General features: G+C 67.0%; 1 protein-coding gene across 2 annotated transcripts; it reads right to left on the bottom strand.

The window, feature by feature from the left end:
• Window positions 1-3,067: 3,067 nt before the first annotated feature.
• CFAP410 (cilia and flagella associated protein 410) lies at window positions 3,068-12,568 on the bottom strand. 2 transcript variants are annotated; one of them, XM_025985500.2, is made up of 7 exons: window positions 12,396-12,568; window positions 10,536-10,554; window positions 9,101-9,147; window positions 6,665-6,894; window positions 5,724-5,991; window positions 5,385-5,475; window positions 3,068-3,554 (listed from the first exon to the last, which is right to left on the bottom strand). In XM_025985500.2, the coding sequence occupies exons 1-7, from the start codon at window positions 12,470-12,472 to the stop codon at window positions 3,423-3,425; spliced, it is 864 nt and encodes a 287-aa protein (XP_025841285.2). In that variant the 5' UTR covers window positions 12,473-12,568; the 3' UTR covers window positions 3,068-3,422. The 2 variants fall into 2 exon arrangements, with proteins under 2 accessions (XP_025841285.2, XP_025841286.2); XM_025985501.2 differs by having other exon boundaries at window positions 5,724-5,892.
• Window positions 12,569-18,794: the final 6,226 nt, after the last annotated feature.

Genomic DNA, 18,794 nt, shown 5'->3' with positions numbered 1-18,794 from the left:
ATGGAGGGGGGGAGCCCAGGCGGGGCCTCCTGCAGCCCGGGTGGGTGGGCCAGGCCTTGCAGGAAGGACGGGCCAGCAGGCTGGGGCCCATGCCCAGGAGGAGGCTGGGGCCGGGGGCTCCCTCAGGACCTGCCCCTCCAGGAGACTGGGTTTCCTGGGAACCACCACGAGCACCGGGGACTTGCATCCCGGCTGACCTCACAGGGCTCAGGGGTGAGGGCACGGCCTAGCTGGGTCCTCCAAGGGCTGCGGCGGAGGTGTCAGCCGGGTGGGGGCCCCCAGACCTCAGGCCCTCTGAGCTACCTGGTGGCAGATGTCCGGGGGCAGCAGGGCGTCTGCTGCCTCTTACCTGGGCCCTTCCCCTGGGTCCTGCGTCAGGAGAAGGAGGCTCACCCCATTCTCAGCCTGAATCCATTGGCAGCTGTAGAGGGCCGAGGGGCCCCCTGATTAGGCCAGGCCCACCAGGCCACTCTCCCTCTGATGAACTCAGGCAGCCCATCAGGGACTTTAAGTACGTCCGTGACGCTCCTTCACTCTGCTGTATGTGCGGGGCCCATCCCAAGCACACTCCCCTCGGGGCAGGGGCCATACAGGTGCACACAGCAGGGGCCTGGGACCTTGGGGCCCCCTGAGAATCCCACAGACAGCAAGGCCCAGCCTCACCGGCAGGGAAGACTGCACCAAGCTGGTTCTCAGAGCAGGGTGGGGGTGTGGGGCCACGGACAGACCTCGGGAGCATGGTGGGGGCGAGGGGGGTGCTGGAGGCCCAGGAAGGCAGAGCTGGGGAGCAGGCGCTGCTCTCCAGAGCTCGAGGAGGGGAGCCCTGGGAGGGGTGTGCTGCACGGGGTGGGGGGGCTGGGCATGCTGTGTGGTCACGGGGGGGGGTGGTGGGGGGAGGTGGGGGGCGGTAGGGGAGGAGGGGGGGTCCAGGACACAGAGCAGCAATCCCCTGCCTTGTGCAGCAGCCCCGCGCCAGGGGTCCCCAGCCCGTCACCCCGCCAGGCTGAGGCTGGCCTGCTGGACACGGGGGCCCCTGCACCCAGAGCCCGCTCTCAGCCCTGACGGCCCCCCCGAAGCCTCCGTCCCCCTGTGGAGGCGGGTGCGCCCCATGGGACAAGCTGCTAGAGCAGGCAGGGGGCACGGGTGACCGCAAAGCCCGTTCCTCTGCCGTGTGCGCTGCGCCCTGCGCAGTACGGATGCTGCCACGAGCTTCCGGGGCACAGCGCCCGCGAGGAATCTTCCCGGCTAACGGGACCTCGAGAAGCAGCAGGCGGCCTCGCCTCTGCAGCCTGAGTGTTGTCCCATGATTCTGTGGGGGAGACTGCACACAGGTGTCCCACCACGACCCGAGGGGACCCCTCCCGAGGGGCTGCGTGTGGGGACAGGGTGGGAAGCAGCCAGCATCGGGGCGCCGACCCAGCCCCCGGCCCAGTAAGGACATGCACCACGGGGACCCTGCTGTCCCTGTTTCCCTGCGTGATGACATCTCCATGAGAGGGGTGATGTGGACGCCGACACCACCTGGGTGGCCTCCCCAGGCTTCTTTCTTCCCACTGTGCGCCCCCGCCAGCCCCCGCGGAGGGGAGGGCGCAGGCTGGGCTCCCTGGTGAGCACCGAGGCCACCAGCCCCCCTAGCGTGCGGCCCTCACGGGCGGCCGGGCCCGACCTACATGGTGTTTCTTCCTCATGGAAGGACCGTCAGCCCCGAGGACTTCCCAGGGAACGTCTGAGATCAGACCCCACAGTGAGGGGACTTTCAGGTCGGCGACAGCAGAGCACCGAGCGAGGGTGGGGTCCCCGCATCCCCGCCAGCCGCGGCCTGGCCGAGCGCACTGGAAACGCAGGGGTGCAGGAGGGCGGGCCGGCGACGAGTCCCCTCGCTGGGCAGATGCCAAGCTCTGCACACTCAGCGAGGCCACCCTGGGTGTCCCCTCCCCGGGGGAAGCCCCAGATGCACGGGGCATCCCACTGGGCAAGTCCGCACTGTCCCCGGGCCCCGCAGGGAGCAGGAGCGCGAGGGTCTGCTCTCGGAGAACGCCGGCGGCCTGGCCCCCCGCCCCGTCTCTCCTCTAATTTCCGCAACTTTGACCCTAGAGCCCCACGGGGACCAGTGAGCATTTCTCAGCTCCCTCTGGGGGGGACAGAGGCCCCCGTGACGCCTCCCCGGAGGACAGCCACCAGAGGACCACCCGTGTCCTCCCTCCAAACAGGGTGGCCCCGGGGGCGGGCACAAGGTGAGCAGGGCCCCCGCCATCCGGCCTGGTCCTCCTGAACTGCGCCCCCCTCGCCAAGATCAAAGGGCATCTTGAGGCGCATCTTCCCCCCACTGAGCTCACCCGCCGCCCCGGGAGCCGAGGCAGGGGCGTCTAGGGCCAGCCCACCCGTCCCAGTCCCCCAGGCGCAGCAGGTGGTGGCACAGCGGGAAGTCGGCCTGGGCGTGGGGAAGGGGCGCGTGCGTGCGCTGTTCACCGTCACCTGCCCCACCTGCTCCCCGAGATGGGCCTGTAGGAGAGCCCGACCGCTTCCTCACACACAGAGCGTGGGCGCAGCAGCCCCGCGGGGCCACGGACACCCCAGAGGAACCCCCTGACCCGCCGCCCCGGTGAGGCTGGACGAGCTGGAGACCGGCTCCCTGAGCGCAGCCCACGTTCAACGGGGCGTGTGGCCCTCACTGGCAGCAGCCCCTCGCTCACAGAGACGGATACGTCCAGAGATCTGGGTGCCCCCCAGCCGGAGTGGGGCGGAGGGAGCCAGCAAGATCGCCTGGCTGCTCCCGGCCAGGGAGGCACCCCCCGCTGTGGGGGCACCCCCCCCCCCCCCGGCCTGAGCCTCTCCCCGCGGGAGCACGCACCTCAGGTGCCATCTCTGGGTGCCCCCCTGGCGCCCGCCCGCTGCCTCTCCCACGGTGGCACCCAGATCCTGCCCCAGGCCTCCCCTGCCCCGGTCCTGTGGTGGTTGGTGGGTCTGGTGACGCGAAGCCACTCTAAGGACAGATCATTCTGGACGCCGGCCGTGGGCAGAGTCTAACCCACAACTGGGGCCAAGAACCGACAGGGGCAACACAAGCTCCGGGTCAGACTCTGGGAAGACATTTATTAGGGATGGTGGTGGCGCTGCGATGGCGGGAAGTGCCAAGCCCAGGTGGGCCCCCGTGCAGGCTGGCGTGCACCTGCGCCCCTCAGGGGAGGGCACCCAGCACGGGGCCCGCTGCCCCTCCTGCTCCGCCAGGGCACCATCCACACCGTCCACACCGAGGGCGTGGCCTTCCCAGGCGGCCCTGAGCCTCTTGGGACACAGACCACAGGCTGGGACTCAGCGGGGTCCGGCGGAGGCCGTGGCTGTATTGGTGACCCTGCACCTCCCAGGGGCTGGGGCACGGGGTTGCGGGAGGAAGGCCTGGCAGCTCGGGGTCGCGCTGAGGGTCACTCCACGTCCTCTTGCTGCTCCTGCTTCTGCAAGGCCTGGAGCCGGCTGACCACAGTCTGGTGCACGGCCTCCAGCCCCTCGGCGTCCAGCTCCCGCAGCAGCAGCAGGATGGCGGTCAGCACGTTGTTCTGGGGGCACAGGGTCACCGGCTGAGACCACCAGGCCAGCAGACATGTACATCCGGGCGAGCGGCCCCCCAGGAAACCCCGGGAGAACACCGGGCAGAGGCTCCCCCACAGAGCTGCACTGCCTGCAGGGCCGGCCGAGGTCACCCAGCCAGGAGGGAAGGGGCGGAGCAGCCCGGGGCAGCGCTCAGCACCACGATCACACAGACACGCGTGTGCTAGGCATGTGCACGTGGTTTCTATCTGCATGGAGCAAAGCAGGGTTTTGCACATGGGGGCCACTTGGGCTGGCTCTTATGAGGTGAGCTGGGGCACGTGGTGGCAAGGTGACATCTGCTCCGAGGGCCACACTGGGGCTGAGCAACAGGGCCCCCGCCCACCCGACACCCCTCGAGGGTCCTGCTCCATCCCTGCCCCTATACCTCCCTGGCCCTGTGCATCCTGCCATTGGGGCTTGCGGGACCTCCCGGGGGCGGATGGGGCCACAGGCCACGGGTCACACGGGCGGAGTAGAGCCAGGGCCTTCCCTGCTGTCCCCAGAAGTGGCTCTGGCTGCGCAAGCGGATCTGATGGTTTCAGTTTGCATTTATGGAAGGTACAGGGCTGGAGCAGTGTGCAAGCTCGGGGCTCTGCAGACGCTGGCCTGCCCCGGGGGCTCCTCCTGTGCTGGGGGGGCCTGTGCACGGACCTTGCGGAGGACGGTGACAACTGCCCAGAATCTCCTCCAGCCTGCAGTCACGGCTGTCAGCCACTCTGGGGGGACAGTTCTCCCCTAGGGTGGGCTGCCCCCCCTCCCCGGGATGGGGCCTAAGTCCAACCCTCTGTGCCTTCCATAAGCCTTTCCAGGTCCTCAAGGGAATGCTGGCAGCCCCCACCCCGATTGTGGAGCCCTTCCCATGTGAGCACTGGTCGGATGGCTCTGGGGCCCCGCGGGGCTAGGACAGCCAGGCAGTGGGGAGCAGGCGCTGGGGGGTCACAGACCTCCTCACAGACCCCGGCTCTGCTCACGCAGCCCCCCTCCCATGTGACTAGGAGGCAAGGTCCCCACTGGGCCAAGCTGACGGTGGTGACCCCGCTCTTCTGGCTGGTGACGGGCTCACACTCAGGACGTGAGCAATCCAGCTGATGAAGCCGGTGTTGCCGGGTGAGGAAGACACAGGGCAGCCGTTCTTCCCCAGTGAGAGGACACAGGAAGAAATGGCCCCTGTCCTCCTGGGTATGAGCCTGGATCAGAGCACCAGCCCGTGACCTGGAGGGGAACACGCCCCAGAACAAGCCAGAAGGACACAGGCGGCAGACACGTGGAAAGGACCGGAGCCTTCGACGGAGCGGCCCCCATAGCCTACTTCTGAGCCTGTTCCTCCTTACAGGGACCCTGAGGAGCCACGGTGGCGCAGAACTGCCCCGCCAGGACAGGAGTGTCTGTCCCTCTGCAGGTGGGAGGCGTCCCCGCGAGCAGCGCACCTCTGCAGCTTTAGGTGCCGCCACAGCAACCTGCCCAACAGGGCTCGGCCTGCCGCTCGGCCCGCCTGGCCCCACGTGCTGCACGGAGCTGCCCGGAGCTGCCCAGAGCTGCCCAGAGCTGCCCGCGGGCCGGACGGGGGTCTCCTGTCCCTCTGGGGCTGCCCCTGCGCACTGAAGCCAGCTCAGCTGCACACACACCCCCTCCGGTGTGTCACTTCCAGTGTAGCTCAGAGCCACTTCCCACCCTCGGGGGCCTCGCTCTGCGAGTCCCTGGGTGTCTCAGCCCGTGCACCCCCGTCCCCCGTCCCCACATTCTGGGCAGAGGGAGCTGGTGGCCGCCTCAGCCGGTGCTGTCCCCATCACGCTCACCCTGTTCTTGCGACTGCTCACGGCTTCCCTGTGCGAGAAGGAAGGGAAGCGGTCCCGGGAAGGGGACTTCAGGCCGAGCTGGCCCTGGACGCTGCAGGAAGGACAGGGACCGAAGGTGTGAGCAGGCCAGCCGCCCCGTCCCCGCTGCACGGCGGCTCGGCTGGCCACGGCCACAGCCACCTGGCCTTCCCCCGGGAGACTGCAGTGCTGGGCCAGGGGTGCCCCACGCCCGCCGGCCCACTTCACCCGCCCCACCACCAGGCTGCTGCAGCCGGGCCCTGAGCGGCTCCGACTCCACGGGGCCCCAGGGGCAGGCCCGCCGCCCCCGCCACCAGGCACCTCGTCTCCTCGCCATAGCTCAGCGTGTCCTGCTGGGTGTCAGCAGTGGCGTCCGCGGCGCTCAGGGTGTAGGACATCTCGGGCCGGCTGCTTCCCGTGCCCTCTCCGCCGGGGGCCGTGACCTCCTCTCCCTCCATCAACGCGCGGGACAGCTCCTCCTCGGTCACGGCTTCAGAGTGAAGTGGGCGGAGCTGCAGCATCAGAGCGGACGCGCCCCACAGAAGCCCCCCGGACTGCGGCTCGCCACCACGGCCACACCGGGCACAGTCTGCTCTAGACAAGCGGGGTCCGTCGGTCCACCCTGCTGGCCAGCTCCTTGAGAGCGGCCGGGTCCTGCCTGTCACCGCCCCACCCTGGCACCGGCTGGACGTGAATCTCAAGTTCAACACTTGCTCCAGACAAGTGTCCGTGAAGAGCCAAATTATAGTCAAAAGGAACAGACCACACGGCCCACGGTCTGCTGCACTCCCGCGTGGACTGAGGTCCCTGAGCTAACCTATGCGACAGCTGTCTACCTGGGGGGAAGTGCGCGTGTGTGTCGAGGGTCAGGGCCCAGCACGGTGGTGCCAGGGGGTGGAGAAGGAGCGATCAGCGCCGCGGGGAGGCACCCGCCGGCCTCCAGCAGGGACGCTGCCAGCCCAGCCGGACCCTCTCACGGGCTCCCCGGGGCCCCAGGCAAGTGTTCTGAGCAGGGAAGGAGCAGAAGAAACGACAGCAGCAGGCAGGTGGAGGGTGACGAGGCCCCCGCAATCCTGTGTCCGCCTGGGCTGCCCCGGGTGATCCCTCCCCATTCACACTTGCGAATCGAGGGGCAGCAGCCTGGGGGACGCCCCCCGAGGAGCCCACAGGGAGGGGGCACCTGCCGGCTCCTGGAAGGTGCCGGAAGGGCAGAGGAGAGGAAGGGACTCCCCCCCGGGCTGTGGGGCGCAGCAGGCACCTACTCTGGTTGTCCAGCTTCTGCAGGTGCGGCAGGTTGCGCAGGACGGTCATGCGGTAGCGGTGGGGGTCGGTGCCGCAGCACGGGTTCTCCGCCAGCCACAGCACGCGCAGGCGCGGCAGGCCCTTCAGGTAGAAGAGCTCCGCCAGGCTGGGGATGCGGTTCTTCCGCAGGTAGAGCTCGCTCAGCTGCTGGCACTGGCTCACGGGCTCCAGGGAGGAGACGCTGTTGACGCTGCAGGGGGACAGCACGGTCAGCGCCCCACTCGCGGAGGATTGCCCCCCTCCCCCGAGGCCCTCGTGTCAACTGCAAACACCAGGACGGAGCCCACCTGCCCTCTCCTGGGAAGGGGGTCAGAGCCGGACGGCAGGAGTCAAGGTCGACAAAGACCCTGGGCCAAGGACAAACCGCGAGGACAGGAAGTCCCCGAACTGGACTCGTGAGCAGCAGCGAGCAAGGCCCCAGCCTCCTGCTCGGTCCAGGCCTCATGGGGTCAACGGGGAGGCGGGGGGCTCACCCTCCCTCACAGGACGTCTCTGCGCCCCACAGCAGGCGGCGGCCAGAAAAACCCACAGCAAACACGAGCAAGCCCCAGGCTGCGAGAACCGAGCCCCGACTTCCAAGCCCGAGCCCCAGGAGGGGACGAAGTACGTGCGCTTCAGTTTTGCTCCGCGGACTTGTGAACACGCCAGAGACGGAATCGTGTGGGCTCCAGGCTGAGACCCCGCAGGCCTCCGCAGACACGAGCAGAAACCCTCCCAGCTCCACAGGAGCAGAGGGCAGGTGCCTGGCGGGGTGACGCAGGCCGGGAGCGCCCTCCACGGCTGCAGGGACGCTGCTGCTCCCTGCACGGGAGGGCACGGCTGCAGGAACGCCCACCTAGAACATTCTCTGCTGGGGGCTGCATTTGTCTGGCAGGAAGTCGTAATTCCTCCCCGAGCCGCAGCACCGCAGTGGGCCCCCCGCTTGTTAACGGAGTTGCCAGTGGGGAGCGGGGCGCTCGGCTTCACTGAGGGCCGGGTCTGCGGCTGACGCCACGGCGCCCAGAGCAGGACTTCGGCTTCACCGTCTCTAAGCCTGAGGAAGCCGTCCCAGGCACAGGCCGGGGCGCTGCGTGAACATCTGAACCTGCACCCCAGCCTGCCATCCTCCTGCTGGACCACGGGGCTAACCGTGCTTGCCCTGAGTATTCGTGTCCCCCCAGATTCATACCCTGAAACCTAACAGCCAAGGTGACGGGGTTCAGGGAGCCCTCATGGAAGAGCCCCTGGAGCTCCCGTGCCCGTCCCGCACACGCAGACCCAGCAGGAGGGCTGTCCGTGAACCAGGACGCGGGTCCCCCCGACACGGCAAATGCCACCTTCATCTCAGACGCGCAGCTCAGGGGCTGAGACCCAACGTCTGTCGTCCACGGGCCGCCCGGTGTGCGGGACTGTTACGGCAGCCTCAACACGAGGCTCCGAGACCAAAGGGACGGGGCTGCACCCCAGTGAGGGACGGGCATCCCGCGTTCACGCAGCGGTTTACACTCGGGTTCCAACGCAGCCGCGCGGGCACCGGGCACCTGAGCTCGGCCAACACCCCCGGGCCTTCTGTCCGTCCTCTGAGCCACAAGCCTGAGCGACGCTGCAGCTCAGGAGGGCCGGCGACGTGCCCCACGTCACTCGGGCGGGCAGGGCCAGGGTTCGGGGCTCGCCTATTTTCAGGAACGAAGGGCAATCCGTTTATCGTCAGGGAAGGCTTTCTGGGGTGTGGGCTCAGGTCTCCACTTCACTGATAATCCTAGCAAGCCAGCGACACGGCGACATGGTGCACGCATGCTCGCTAAGCGCTCCGTCTTCTGCCGGCACCCAGCGCTCGCTGCCCCACAGGGCAGGTGCCGGTACTATGTCTGTGTTACAGATAGGGAAACTGAGGCCCAGAGATCTAAGCCTTGCCCAAGGTGCGAGAGCCAGCATCTGGCAAGCGGTGGGAATCCCCGGCTCCCTCCTGGGTCCCGAGCGGGCAGGAGGGAGTTCAGGGGCAGAGGACGACGCTCCCTGCCTACCCCCAACCCTCCAAAGCGTCCAGCTGCCAGAAATCCCATCGGCAGCATCTGGTTCATCCCCGGTTTGCCTGAGATGCCAACGCCTCCAGAGGGGCAGCTGCCATCGAGGGACCGCGTGGGGCAGAGACCAGCAGAGCTCCTGGCGGCACCAGAACCGGAGGGCAGAGAACGGCAGGGGCGCTGGGGGCAGACACGGCCGCCTTGACGGGGCTGCTCATGTGGGGGCTGCACCCACGATCGCAGCGAGGGTGGGCCGGGACAGCAGGGCGAGCTCGAGGGGGTGGGCCAGGGACCCGTCCGCGCGGGCAGGCAGAGCTCGCAGGGGCCCCCCCAGACACACTGTTGTCGGGAGTTTTCAGGTGACCCCGTGACTCAGCACAGCGGGCGCAGTACCTGAGGGTGATCACTTCCAGGCTGGGCATCTCCCGGCAGATGGAGACCTAGGGAGGGAAGGAAGCGGGTGGGGCACGGCCGGGCGCTCCTGCGAGCCCAGGGCAGACACGCGTGGCGCCCGGTGGGCCCCGCCCCCACGGCCCAGGCGGAGCGCCCTCGCCTCAGTGGGGCTGCACGGGACACGGGGCCGCGGGCTCTGCACCAGACTCCGCACGCTGCATCTGCTGGGGCTCCCTCAACCCCGGGGACACGCGCTTGCTCCGGGATGTGGTAACAGCATCGCCGCCACCAAACGCTGCCCGAAGCCCTGCCCTTCGGTGCCCTCAGAAGACATCACGTACGGGGGCCTCTGTGGCCCCTCTGCTGGACCGAGAACCTTTCTTTTGCCGTCCCTGAGACACAGGGAGGGCTTGGCCAACGGAGCGGGGCCAAAAGGGAGACAGGATTGGGACTGGCTCTCATTACCGTGTTAACAGCATCAACTCAGGGGAAAGAGCAACCGGTGCTCGGCTTGGCCCATGATGGCCTCCAACTGTGTGGCCGACGGGCAGTACAGGGTCTGCCACACGCCAGCACTGGGCCACACGAGGCCCTTGACCCCAAGGCTCACGGGCTGCTCGGATGCATCGCACGCCCCATGGGCTTGTTTTCTGCTATGGTGGTAATTTTGTTTTTTAGGATTGTTTTTGGCAGCTGGATATGCTGCATTTCAGCTGCAGCGTGAGGTGGAATCAGCGTTCCTGGATAGCCCAGGGTCTCAGCTGCATTTCTGACTCTGTTTTCAAGTGAAGGTTTAGTTCAAGTTAGAAAAGTAGGAAAGAAAGAAAAGACGTATGACCTTTTCTTACACAGTATGATCCCTGTGTTAAGTCAGGGACACACGTTCTCAAAGAGAAAGGGGAAGAAATCTGTTCACAGACTCCCAGCTCAGCTCGGGGTGCTGTTCCCCGACCCCCACTCTGGGCCCCATCCTTTCCCGCCATGGCCCGGGGGTGGGGAGCACAACACTGGATCCCATTAAGAGCAGGAGCTGAGCTGAGCAACGTCCTCGGTGACATGCAGCCCAGGAACCTGAGGAAAAGGCCTCCCAGCAGAGTGCACGTCTCCTGTGAGCAATGCAGGCCCCCAGCATCCCTCCCCAGCCGACTTGGGATCCGCTCCCTGAGACCTGGGACGTGAAGCCTTTCATCAGCGGGAGAATTCTTAAAGGAACGTCAAAATAAACCAGGACACATGAAATAGCTTTTTCATTAGTCATCCCACATTACGAAAATCGTGAAACAATTAGCGAAAAGTTATACTAAATAAACACAAAGTACCAGATTTGGGGTTGAACTGAGTGCATGCAGTTCAGCAAATTTACCGGTCCTCTTGGGGGACAGGATTCCACTTTTGGGACCAGAGAGCATTTGGAGATGCTCCGCATAATACTTACGTCTGTGAGACGGCTGCCCCTAGGGAAAGAAAAGGCACATGTACTTTAATTTTGCGAAAGTTGAGAAAAAAAAAATTAGAAACCGAAATCCCAAAAATTAATGACAGATGCCTATAAACTGAAATCCTACGATGTCAAGGACAAGGTCAGGGCCAGCCTAGCCCGTCCAGAGGACTGACAAAGGTGTCAAACACTGCTGCATGGTTGTTTCCAACAAAAGTCTCTGTGCTCGGTGCTTGACGGGTGCTTCTCAGACTGAGGAGCAGCAGGGCCGCTCCACTTGGAGGACACAAAGATGCACTGACTCCCCAGGCTGGGGCAAGGCCGGACAACGTCCCCCACTGATGCAGCGAACAAGCAAGTCCTTGTCAGGGGCCACGTCCAACAGCTGAACAGGCAGCTCTCGAAACAAAGGCTGGAAAGCCTCAAGCAGGCCCTTGTCTCTCCCTGCTCAGACGCAGCCTGGCCACCTCATGCCAAACAGAGGGGCCTTACGGGAACAAGTGACAGGGCCGAGCTCCCTGCAGTCAACGTGCCGACGCGGCCTGGGAGGAGGTCCTGGGAGGAGGGCTGAGCTCCCCACGGCCCACCTCCACCGACCCATCTACAGGGCTTGCCCTGAGCCCCCAGGGAACACCTGCAGATCCTCCCGGAGTTCCTGAAGTCGTCCCCTGGCCCAGCCAGACGTGTGCACCTGCAGTGACCCCACAGCTCCTCCATCCGGTCCTGTCTCCTCCCAGAGCGGGGCTCCTGGGGACAGCACCTCCCCAACAGGACTCAGTTACAGAAACGTCTACCACCTGGTTACTCTGGACTCAGCCTCTACTTCCCCACTGGACGGTGTTAGTCACCTCCATCCCCCTGCTTGGGAGACTTGGCTCCCTACGGCTGGCCATGTCCGACTCAGGCCCTTCCAGAAGGAGCTATCCAGGCCGACGGGGAGACCTCAGCGGTTTCCAGCAAAGGGAGCAGTTTGGAGCCTGTGTCTGAAACACCACCACCACCCAGAGGGGTAACAATTCCGGAATGATCTGTGGCAGTGGCCGCCCGGCTTGTGGCCGCACCTGCTCCCCTCCACCCCGACTCCGGTGGCTCCTCCGCAGGTGCTCCCTGCTCCCCGGCTGGAGCAGAGGTGTGGGGGGCCTCTGGGTCCAGGTCCCCTCCTCCTGGGCCTGCTCCTCCTGAGTCCCCTCTCCTTCTGGGTCCCCCCTTCCCGCCCCCTCTCCTCCCGGGTCCCCTCCTCCCGGGTCCCCCTACACCCAGCCCCTCTCCTCCCAGCCCCTCTCCTCCCACGTCCCTCACCTCCAGCGCCCCCTCTCCTCCCGGGTCCCCTCCTCCCGGGTCCCCCCCTCCCGTCCCCTCCCCTCCGGGTCCCCTCTCCGGCCCCCTCTCTTCCCAGGTCCTCTCCTCCTAGGTCCCTCACCTCCAGCGCCCCCTCTCCTCCCGGGTCCCCCCCTCCCAGCCCCTCTCCTCCCAGGTCCCTCACCTCCAGCGCCCCCTCTCCTCCCGGGTCCCCTCCTCCCGGGTCCCCCCTCCCGTCCCCTCCCATCCGGGTCCCCTCTCCAGCCCCCTCTCTTCCCAGGTCCTCTCCTCCTAGGTCCCTCACCTCCAGCGCCCCCTCTCCTCTCGGGTCCCCTCCTCCCGGGTCCCCTCCTCCCAGCCCCTCTCTTCCCAGGTCCCTCACCTCCAGCGCCCCATCTCCTCCCGTCCCCTCTCCTCCCGGGTCCCCCCCTCCCAGCCCCTCTCCTCCCAGGTCCCTCACCTCCAGCGCCCCCTCTCCTCCCGGGTCCTCTCCTCCCGGGACCCCGGTGCTGGGCGGGGGGGAGCGTGCGAGGACGACCCCGGCCCCCGGACACCCACCAGCAGTTGAGCTTCCGGACGCTGTGCAGCTCCGAGGCCTTGGCCCGGGACAGGACCATCTTCCGAGTCAGCTTCATGGCGCAGGGACGCCCGGGACCCCGCCCCGCCCCGCCTGGCCGGACCGCAGCCCGCTGGCCGGGTGGAGCTCCGCGCCGCGGCGACCCGTCTCCAGGGGGCGGGGCCAGCGTCGTCAGGGGCGTGTCCCGCGAGTCCATTGGTCTCCCCGAGAGGAGGCGGGGCGGCGCGAGCGCAGTGAGGCCGCCGGGAGCGTTGGCCCCGCCCCGACCTCCCTAGCCCCGCCCCTCGGGCAGCGCGCCCAGGCCTGCGCATGTGCCGTGAGGGGGTGCCCAGGTGACGCAGTTTTGCTGCGACCCGGAGAGGACCCGTCCGACCTCCCGCCCCCCAGCCCTCAGCCCTCGGCCCCGAGCCTCCAGCCCCTGGTCCTCAGAGCCCCTGACCCCAGCCCTTAGAGCCCCTGACCCCAGCCCTTAGAGCCCCTGACCCCCAGCCCTTAGAGCCCCTGACCCCAGCCCTTAGAGCCCCTGACCCCCAGCCCTTAGAGCCCCAGACCCCTGCCCTTAGAGCCCCTGACCCCAGCCCTTAGAGCCCCAGACCCCAGCCCTTACAGCCCCTGACCCCCAGCCCTTACAGCCCCTGACCCCCAGCCCCTGGTCCTTAGAGCCCCTGACCCCCAGCCCTTAGAGCCCCTGACCCCAGCCCTTAGAGCCCCTGACCCCTGCTCTTAGAGCCCCAGACCCCAGCCCTTAGAGCCCCTGACCCCCAGCCCTTAGAGCCCCTGACCCCAGCCCTTAGAGCCCCTGACCCCCAGCCCTTAGAGCCCCAGACCCCTGCCCTTAGAGCCCCTGACCCCCAGCCTTTAGAGCCCCAGACCCCAGCCCTTAGAGCCCCTGACCCCAGCCCTTAGAGCCCCAGACCCCAGCCCTTACAGCCCCTGACCCCCAGCCCTTACAGCCCCTGACCCCCAGCCCCTGGTCCTTAGAGCCCCTGACCCCCAGCCCTTAGAGCCCCTGACCCCAGCCCTTAGAGCCCCTGACCCCTGCTCTTAGAGCCCCAGACCCCAGCCCTTAGAGCCCCTGACCCCCAGCCCTTAGAGCCCCTGACCCCAGCCCTTAGAGCCCCTGACCCCCAGCCCTTAGAGCCCCAGACCCCTGCCCTTAGAGCCCCTGACCCCCAGCCTTTAGAGCCCCAGACCCCAGCCCTTAGAGCCCCTGACCCCAGCCCTTAGAGCCCCAGACCCCAGCCCTTACAGCCCCTGACCCCCAGCCCTTACAGCCCCTGACCCCCAGCCCCTGGTCCTTAGAGCCCCTGACCCCCAGCCCTTAGAGCCCCTGACCCCAGCCCTTAGAGCCCCTGACCCCTGCTCTTAGAGCCCCAGACCCCAGCCCTTAGAGCCCCTGACCCCCAGCCCTTAGAGCCCCTGACCCCAGCCCTTAGAGCCCCTGACCCCCAGCCCTTAGAGCCCCAGACCCCTGCCCTTAGAGCCCCTGACCCCCAGCCTTTAGAGCCCCAGACCCCAGCCCTTAGAGCCCCTGACCCCAGCCCTTAGAGCCCCAGACCCCAGCCCTTACAGCCCCTGACCCCCAGCCCTTACAGCCCCTGACCCCCAGCCCCTGGTCCTTAGAGCCCCTGACCCCCAGCCCTTAGAGCCCCTGACCCCAGCCCTTAGAGCCCCTGACCCCTGCTCTTAGAGCCCCAGACCCCAGCCCTTAGAGCCCCTGACCCCCAGCCCTTAGAGCCCCTGACCCCAGCCCTTAGAGCCCCTGACCCCCAGCCCTTAGAGCCCCAGACCCCTGCCCTTAGAGCCCCTGACCCCCAGCCTTTAGAGCCCCAGACCCCAGCCCTTAGAGCCCCTGACCCCAGCCCTTAGAGCCCCAGACCCCAGCCCTTAGAGCCCCTGACCCCCAGCCCTTACAGCCCCTGACCCCCAGCCCCTGGTCCTTAGGGCCCCTGACCCCCAGCCCTTAGAGCCCCTGACCCCAGCCCTTAGAGCCCCTGACCCCTGCTCTTAGAGCCCCAGACCCCAGCCCTTAGAGCCCCTGACCCCAGCCCTTAGAGCCCCTGACCGCCAGCCCCTGGTCCTTAGAGCCCCTGACCCCCAGCCCTTAGAGCCCCTGACCCCCAGCCCTTAGAGCCCCAGATCCCAGCCCTTAGAGCCCCTGACCCAGCCCTTAGAGCCCCTGACTCCAGCCCTTAGAGCCCCAGACCCCAACCCTTAGAGCTCCTGACCCCAGCCCTTAGAGCCCCTGACCCCAGCCCTTAGAGCCCCTGACCCCAGCCCTTACAGCCCCTGACCCCCAGCCCTTAGAGCCCCTGACCCCAGCCCTTAGAGCCCCTGACCCCAGCCCTTAGAGCCCCAGACCCCTGCCCTTAGAGCCCCTGACCCCCAGCCTTTAGAGCCCCAGACCCCAGCCCTTAGAGCCCCTGACCCCCAGCCTTTAGAGCCCCAGACCCCAGCCCTTAGAGCCCGTGACCCAGCCCTTAGAGCCCCTGACTCCAGCCCTTAGAGCCCCAGACCCCAACCCTTAGAGCTCCTGACCCCAGCCCTTAGAGCCCCTGAACCCTGCCCTTAGAGCCCCTGACCCAGGCCTTAGAGCCCCTGACCCCAGCCGTTAGAGCCCCTGACCCCCAGCCCTTAGAGCCCCTGACCCCCAGCCCTTACAGCCCCTGACCCCCAGCCCTTACAGCCCCTGACCCCAGCCCTTAGAGCCCCTGACCCCCAGCCCCTGGTCCTTAGAGCCCCTGACCCCCAGCCCTTAGAGCCCCTGATCCCCAGCCCCTGGTCCTTAGAGCCCCTGACCTCCAGCCCTTAGAGCCCCTGACCCCAGCCCTTAGAGCCCCAGACCCCAGCCCTTAGAGCCCCTGAACCCTGCCCTTAGAGCCCTTGAACCCAGCCCTTAGAGCCCCTGACCCCAGCCCTTAGAGCCCCTGACCCCAGCCCTTAGAGCCCCTGACCCCCAGCCTTTAGAGCCCCAGACCCCAGCCCTTAGAGCCCCTGACCCCTGCCCTTAGAGCCCCTGACCCCAGCCCCTACAGCCCCTGACCCCGAGTCCTTAGAGCCCCTGACCCCCAGCCCTTAGAGCCCCTGACCCCCAGCCCTTAGAGCCCCTGACCCCAGCCCTTAGAGCCCCCGAACCGCCAGCCCTTAGAGTCCCTGACCCCAGCCCTTAGAGCCCCTGACCCCAGCCCTTAGAGCCCCTGACCCTCAGACCTTAGAGCCCCTGACCCCCAGCCCTTAGAGCCCCTGACCCCCAGCCCTTAGAGCCCCTGACCCCAGCCCTTAGAGCCCCCGAACCGCCAGCCCTTAGAGTCCCTGACCCCAGCCCTTAGAGCCCCTGACCCCAGCCCTTAGAGCCCCCGAACCGCCAGTCCTTAGAGTCCCTGACCCCAGCCCTTAGAGCCCCCAAACCGCCAGCACTTAGAGCCCCTGACCCCCAGCCCTTAGAGCCCCTGACCCCCAGCCCTTAGAGCCCCTGACCCCAGCCCTTAGAGTCCCTGACCCCAGCCCTTAGAGTCCCTGACCCCAGCCCTTAGAGCCCCTGAGACCCCAGCCCCTGGTCCTTAGAGCCCCTGAGCCCCCAGCCCTTAGAGCCCCAGCCCCCAGCCCCTGGTCCTTAGAGCCCCCCAGCCCCCAGCCCCTGCTCCTTAGAGCCCCCGAGCCCCCAGCGCCTGCTCCTTAGAGCCCCCGTGCCCCCAGTCCCCAATCCTTAGAGGCCTCGAGCCCCCAGCCTCTGGTCCTTAGAGCCCTCCCAGCCCCCAACCCTCCGTCCTTAGAGCCCCCCCAGCCCCCAACCCTCAGTCCTTAGAGCCCCCCAGCCCCTGATCCATAGAGTCCCCAGCCCCCAATCCTCCTAGCCCCCAGCCCTTTAGTCCCCAGTCCTTCGAGCTCCCAGCTCCTGATCCTTCGGGGCTCCAAGCCCCCAGCCCTTGAGGCCCCATGTCCCTGATGGCTCGAGCCCCCAACCCTGTGGCACCCAGTCCCCGAGCCCCCCATCCTGGAGCACCTGAGCCTGGAGCATCGAGGTGACAGTTTTTCTCGTCCCCTGAATCACTGTGATTTAAACCGTTGGAATAGGAAATCAGGGAGAGTCCTAGGGCGGTGGATCCACCCCCCCACGTGAGCATTTAAGGGAAGGGGCCTTTCGAGTATGAAGCTCATAGAAATCACAGGTTAGCAGGGGTCAGGATCCGTCGACCTGCGTTTGGCATCTCAGAGCTGGTGGAGGTGACGAGACCGCCTTGAGTCGTCCTGCTCTGAGACGTCCTCTCCTCGAGGACCCTGTCCTGCCCTGGCCTGGCCGGCCGGTCTCCACCAAGCCTGCTGGCTCACCCCCATCCTGATGTGCGGTCACCCCTGTTACCTGATTACGTTCTGCATCCCCCAAGTAGGACCTGGTCTTGGCCTGTCCTCCCCGTGAGCAGCAGCCCCCCCGAGACGTCTCGGCACGTTTCCACCCGCTGGTCTCCCCACTCTGCTCCTTGGCCGCGAAGCCACCTGTCCTCTCTCCCCTATTGCAGTAAACTTGAATAAAGCCTCCCTTACTGTGTTACGAGGCGGCAGGATGATTGTTCCTTGAACAGAGGTCAGGCGGGTTGCTTTCCCCGAGCGCCGCAGCGACATCTGAAGCCCAGGGCCCCCGGGACTGGTGGAGGACGTGCTGGGACAAGGGCCCCGTGGAGGGGCAGCGGGAGAGAGCAGATCTGTGCTACCAGGCCCCCCACCCCTGCCCCTTGTGTTACGGTCGGCGTGGGGATTCTTCAAGGAGGAAAGCCTTCTCCTAGTAGTTTTACAGTTGCTGCCGCTTGGGGTTGTGTCCTTGTGCTGGATTTTGTGGGGCCGCGGGGTGCCATGGGCGGTTCATGGGTCAGATCCTTGCCCTGAGCTCTCCCCGCAAAATGGAGCGTGAGCCTCCTCAGGCAACAGAGAGGAAGAAGTCTCCCCGACGGTGCGAGCCGGTCGGACTCCCACCAGACACTGGCGTAGCAGCAGCCCCGGGGCGTGTCCAGGTCTCCCGGCAGGACCCCCCCTCCCCGCCCCCGGTCTCATGCTGGAATCCTGCAGTGGCAGAAAGGCCAGGTTCCGGCTGAGCTCCGGGAGGCGGGGAACGAGGGAGGGCGCTCAGGGTGAGTCGTGCAGGAGCGGGGCGCAGAGGCCTTCCGAGCCTTCAAGCAGGCAGAGGATGATGAACCAACGGGCCTGGCCTGCGAGAGATGCAGTCCCTGGAGCCCAGCGTCCCTGCGGGTGGCAGGAAGCCTCCAGGGGCCCGGGCGCAGGACCTTGCAGAGGGCTTCTGGCCGTCCCAACTTGGGAGCCACGTCAGGTGACAGGGACGAAGCACGGGCTGCCAGGAGCTGTGAAGAGCGGCCCGGGCCAACAGGTGGCGGCAGAAGCATCCAGAGAGTCTGCCCCAGGTGTGGATAAGGGCGCCGCTGTGGGACTGCAGCAAACGTCTGCAGAAATTGGTTCTGGGGAGGACTGAGCAGGCGTGTGACAGGCGCTGTATGTCGTGGCTGCCGGCCAGGGGGCTCCGGGGTTGCCGGCCCCGCTTGACCCAACCCTGCTGGGCCGGCCCGACCACCTCCTCGCAGGACAAAGGAACCGGTCCAGGTGGGGCGTGCGCCTTGCCAGGTAGGGCTGCGGCGCAGACCCCAGCTCTCGGCAGCAGAGCCAGGCCTGGAGGGTTCTCTGTAGGTGACGGGGGTGACGGGATAAGGAGCAGGGAGGCCCTGCAGGTCTGCCTGGAGTGGGTGGAGGCCTCAGGCTCTGGGTGTGCGGGTTTCCCTGCACCAGTCACTGGGGACAGGAGCCACTGGTCCCTGAGTCCAGGCCGCCTGGGGCTCTGGCAGGAGAGATCTCCTCTCAGCTGCGGGAGCGAGAGGCCCAGCCGCTGTCAGGCACCCACGCAGGGGGAAGGGGAGACAGGTGAGCTCTCTAGCCTCCGGGGCCTCCCTCACAGCCTCTACCCCTCATGCCGACCAGGTGAAGGCCCCGGTGACTCAGGTGACACTCGTAAGGTGAGGGATCCTTGCCTGGAGAATAGAAATGTGGTCTGGGTTGTTTGCTGTGCGTTCCCAGGATCCCCCTCCCCGTGTCACTCTGGGCAGGATTTGACCCCAAGATAAGCTCACGTGCCTTTGGGAAGGTAGAAGAGGAGCAGTGAACAGTGAAGGGCGTCCTGGGCAGAGATGGGGAGAGGTGGACACAGAAGCGGGGGCTTGCGGGCACAGGGCCCTCCCCGCGAGGCGTGTCCTCCACCCCGACAGCGGCCCTGCCCGCCACCAGCACCCTCATCGCCAACTCCCAGGGGGGCTCTGAAGAGGCCGGGCTTTCCACGGAGAGCAGAGAGCGTGCCCAGGCCCCGCCGCCCTGCAGCTCCCTCC

Source organism: Vulpes vulpes, chromosome 15 (assembly GCF_048418805.1).
Source record: "Vulpes vulpes isolate BD-2025 chromosome 15, VulVul3, whole genome shotgun sequence".
In the NCBI taxonomy this organism is placed as follows: domain Eukaryota; kingdom Metazoa; phylum Chordata; class Mammalia; order Carnivora; family Canidae; genus Vulpes; species Vulpes vulpes.
This window is presented reverse-complemented; position numbering and strand designations above follow the sequence as displayed.

What these genes read in the sequence shown, in the direction of transcription:
- CFAP410 (XM_025985500.2), bottom strand. Translation starts at nt 12,472, where the DNA reads ATGAAGCTGACTCGGAAGATGGTCCTGTCCCGGGCCAAGGCCTCGGAG. An exon ending in CTGGAAGTGATCACCCTCAG is followed by an intron (nt 6,895 to 9,100) that starts GTACTGCGCCCG and finishes GTCCCCCTGCAG; the next exon opens with CGTCAACAGCGTCTCCTCCC. An exon ending in AGCTATGGCGAGGAGACGAG is followed by an intron (nt 5,476 to 5,723) that starts GTGCCTGGTGGC and finishes TCCTTCCTGCAG; the next exon opens with CGTCCAGGGCCAGCTCGGCC.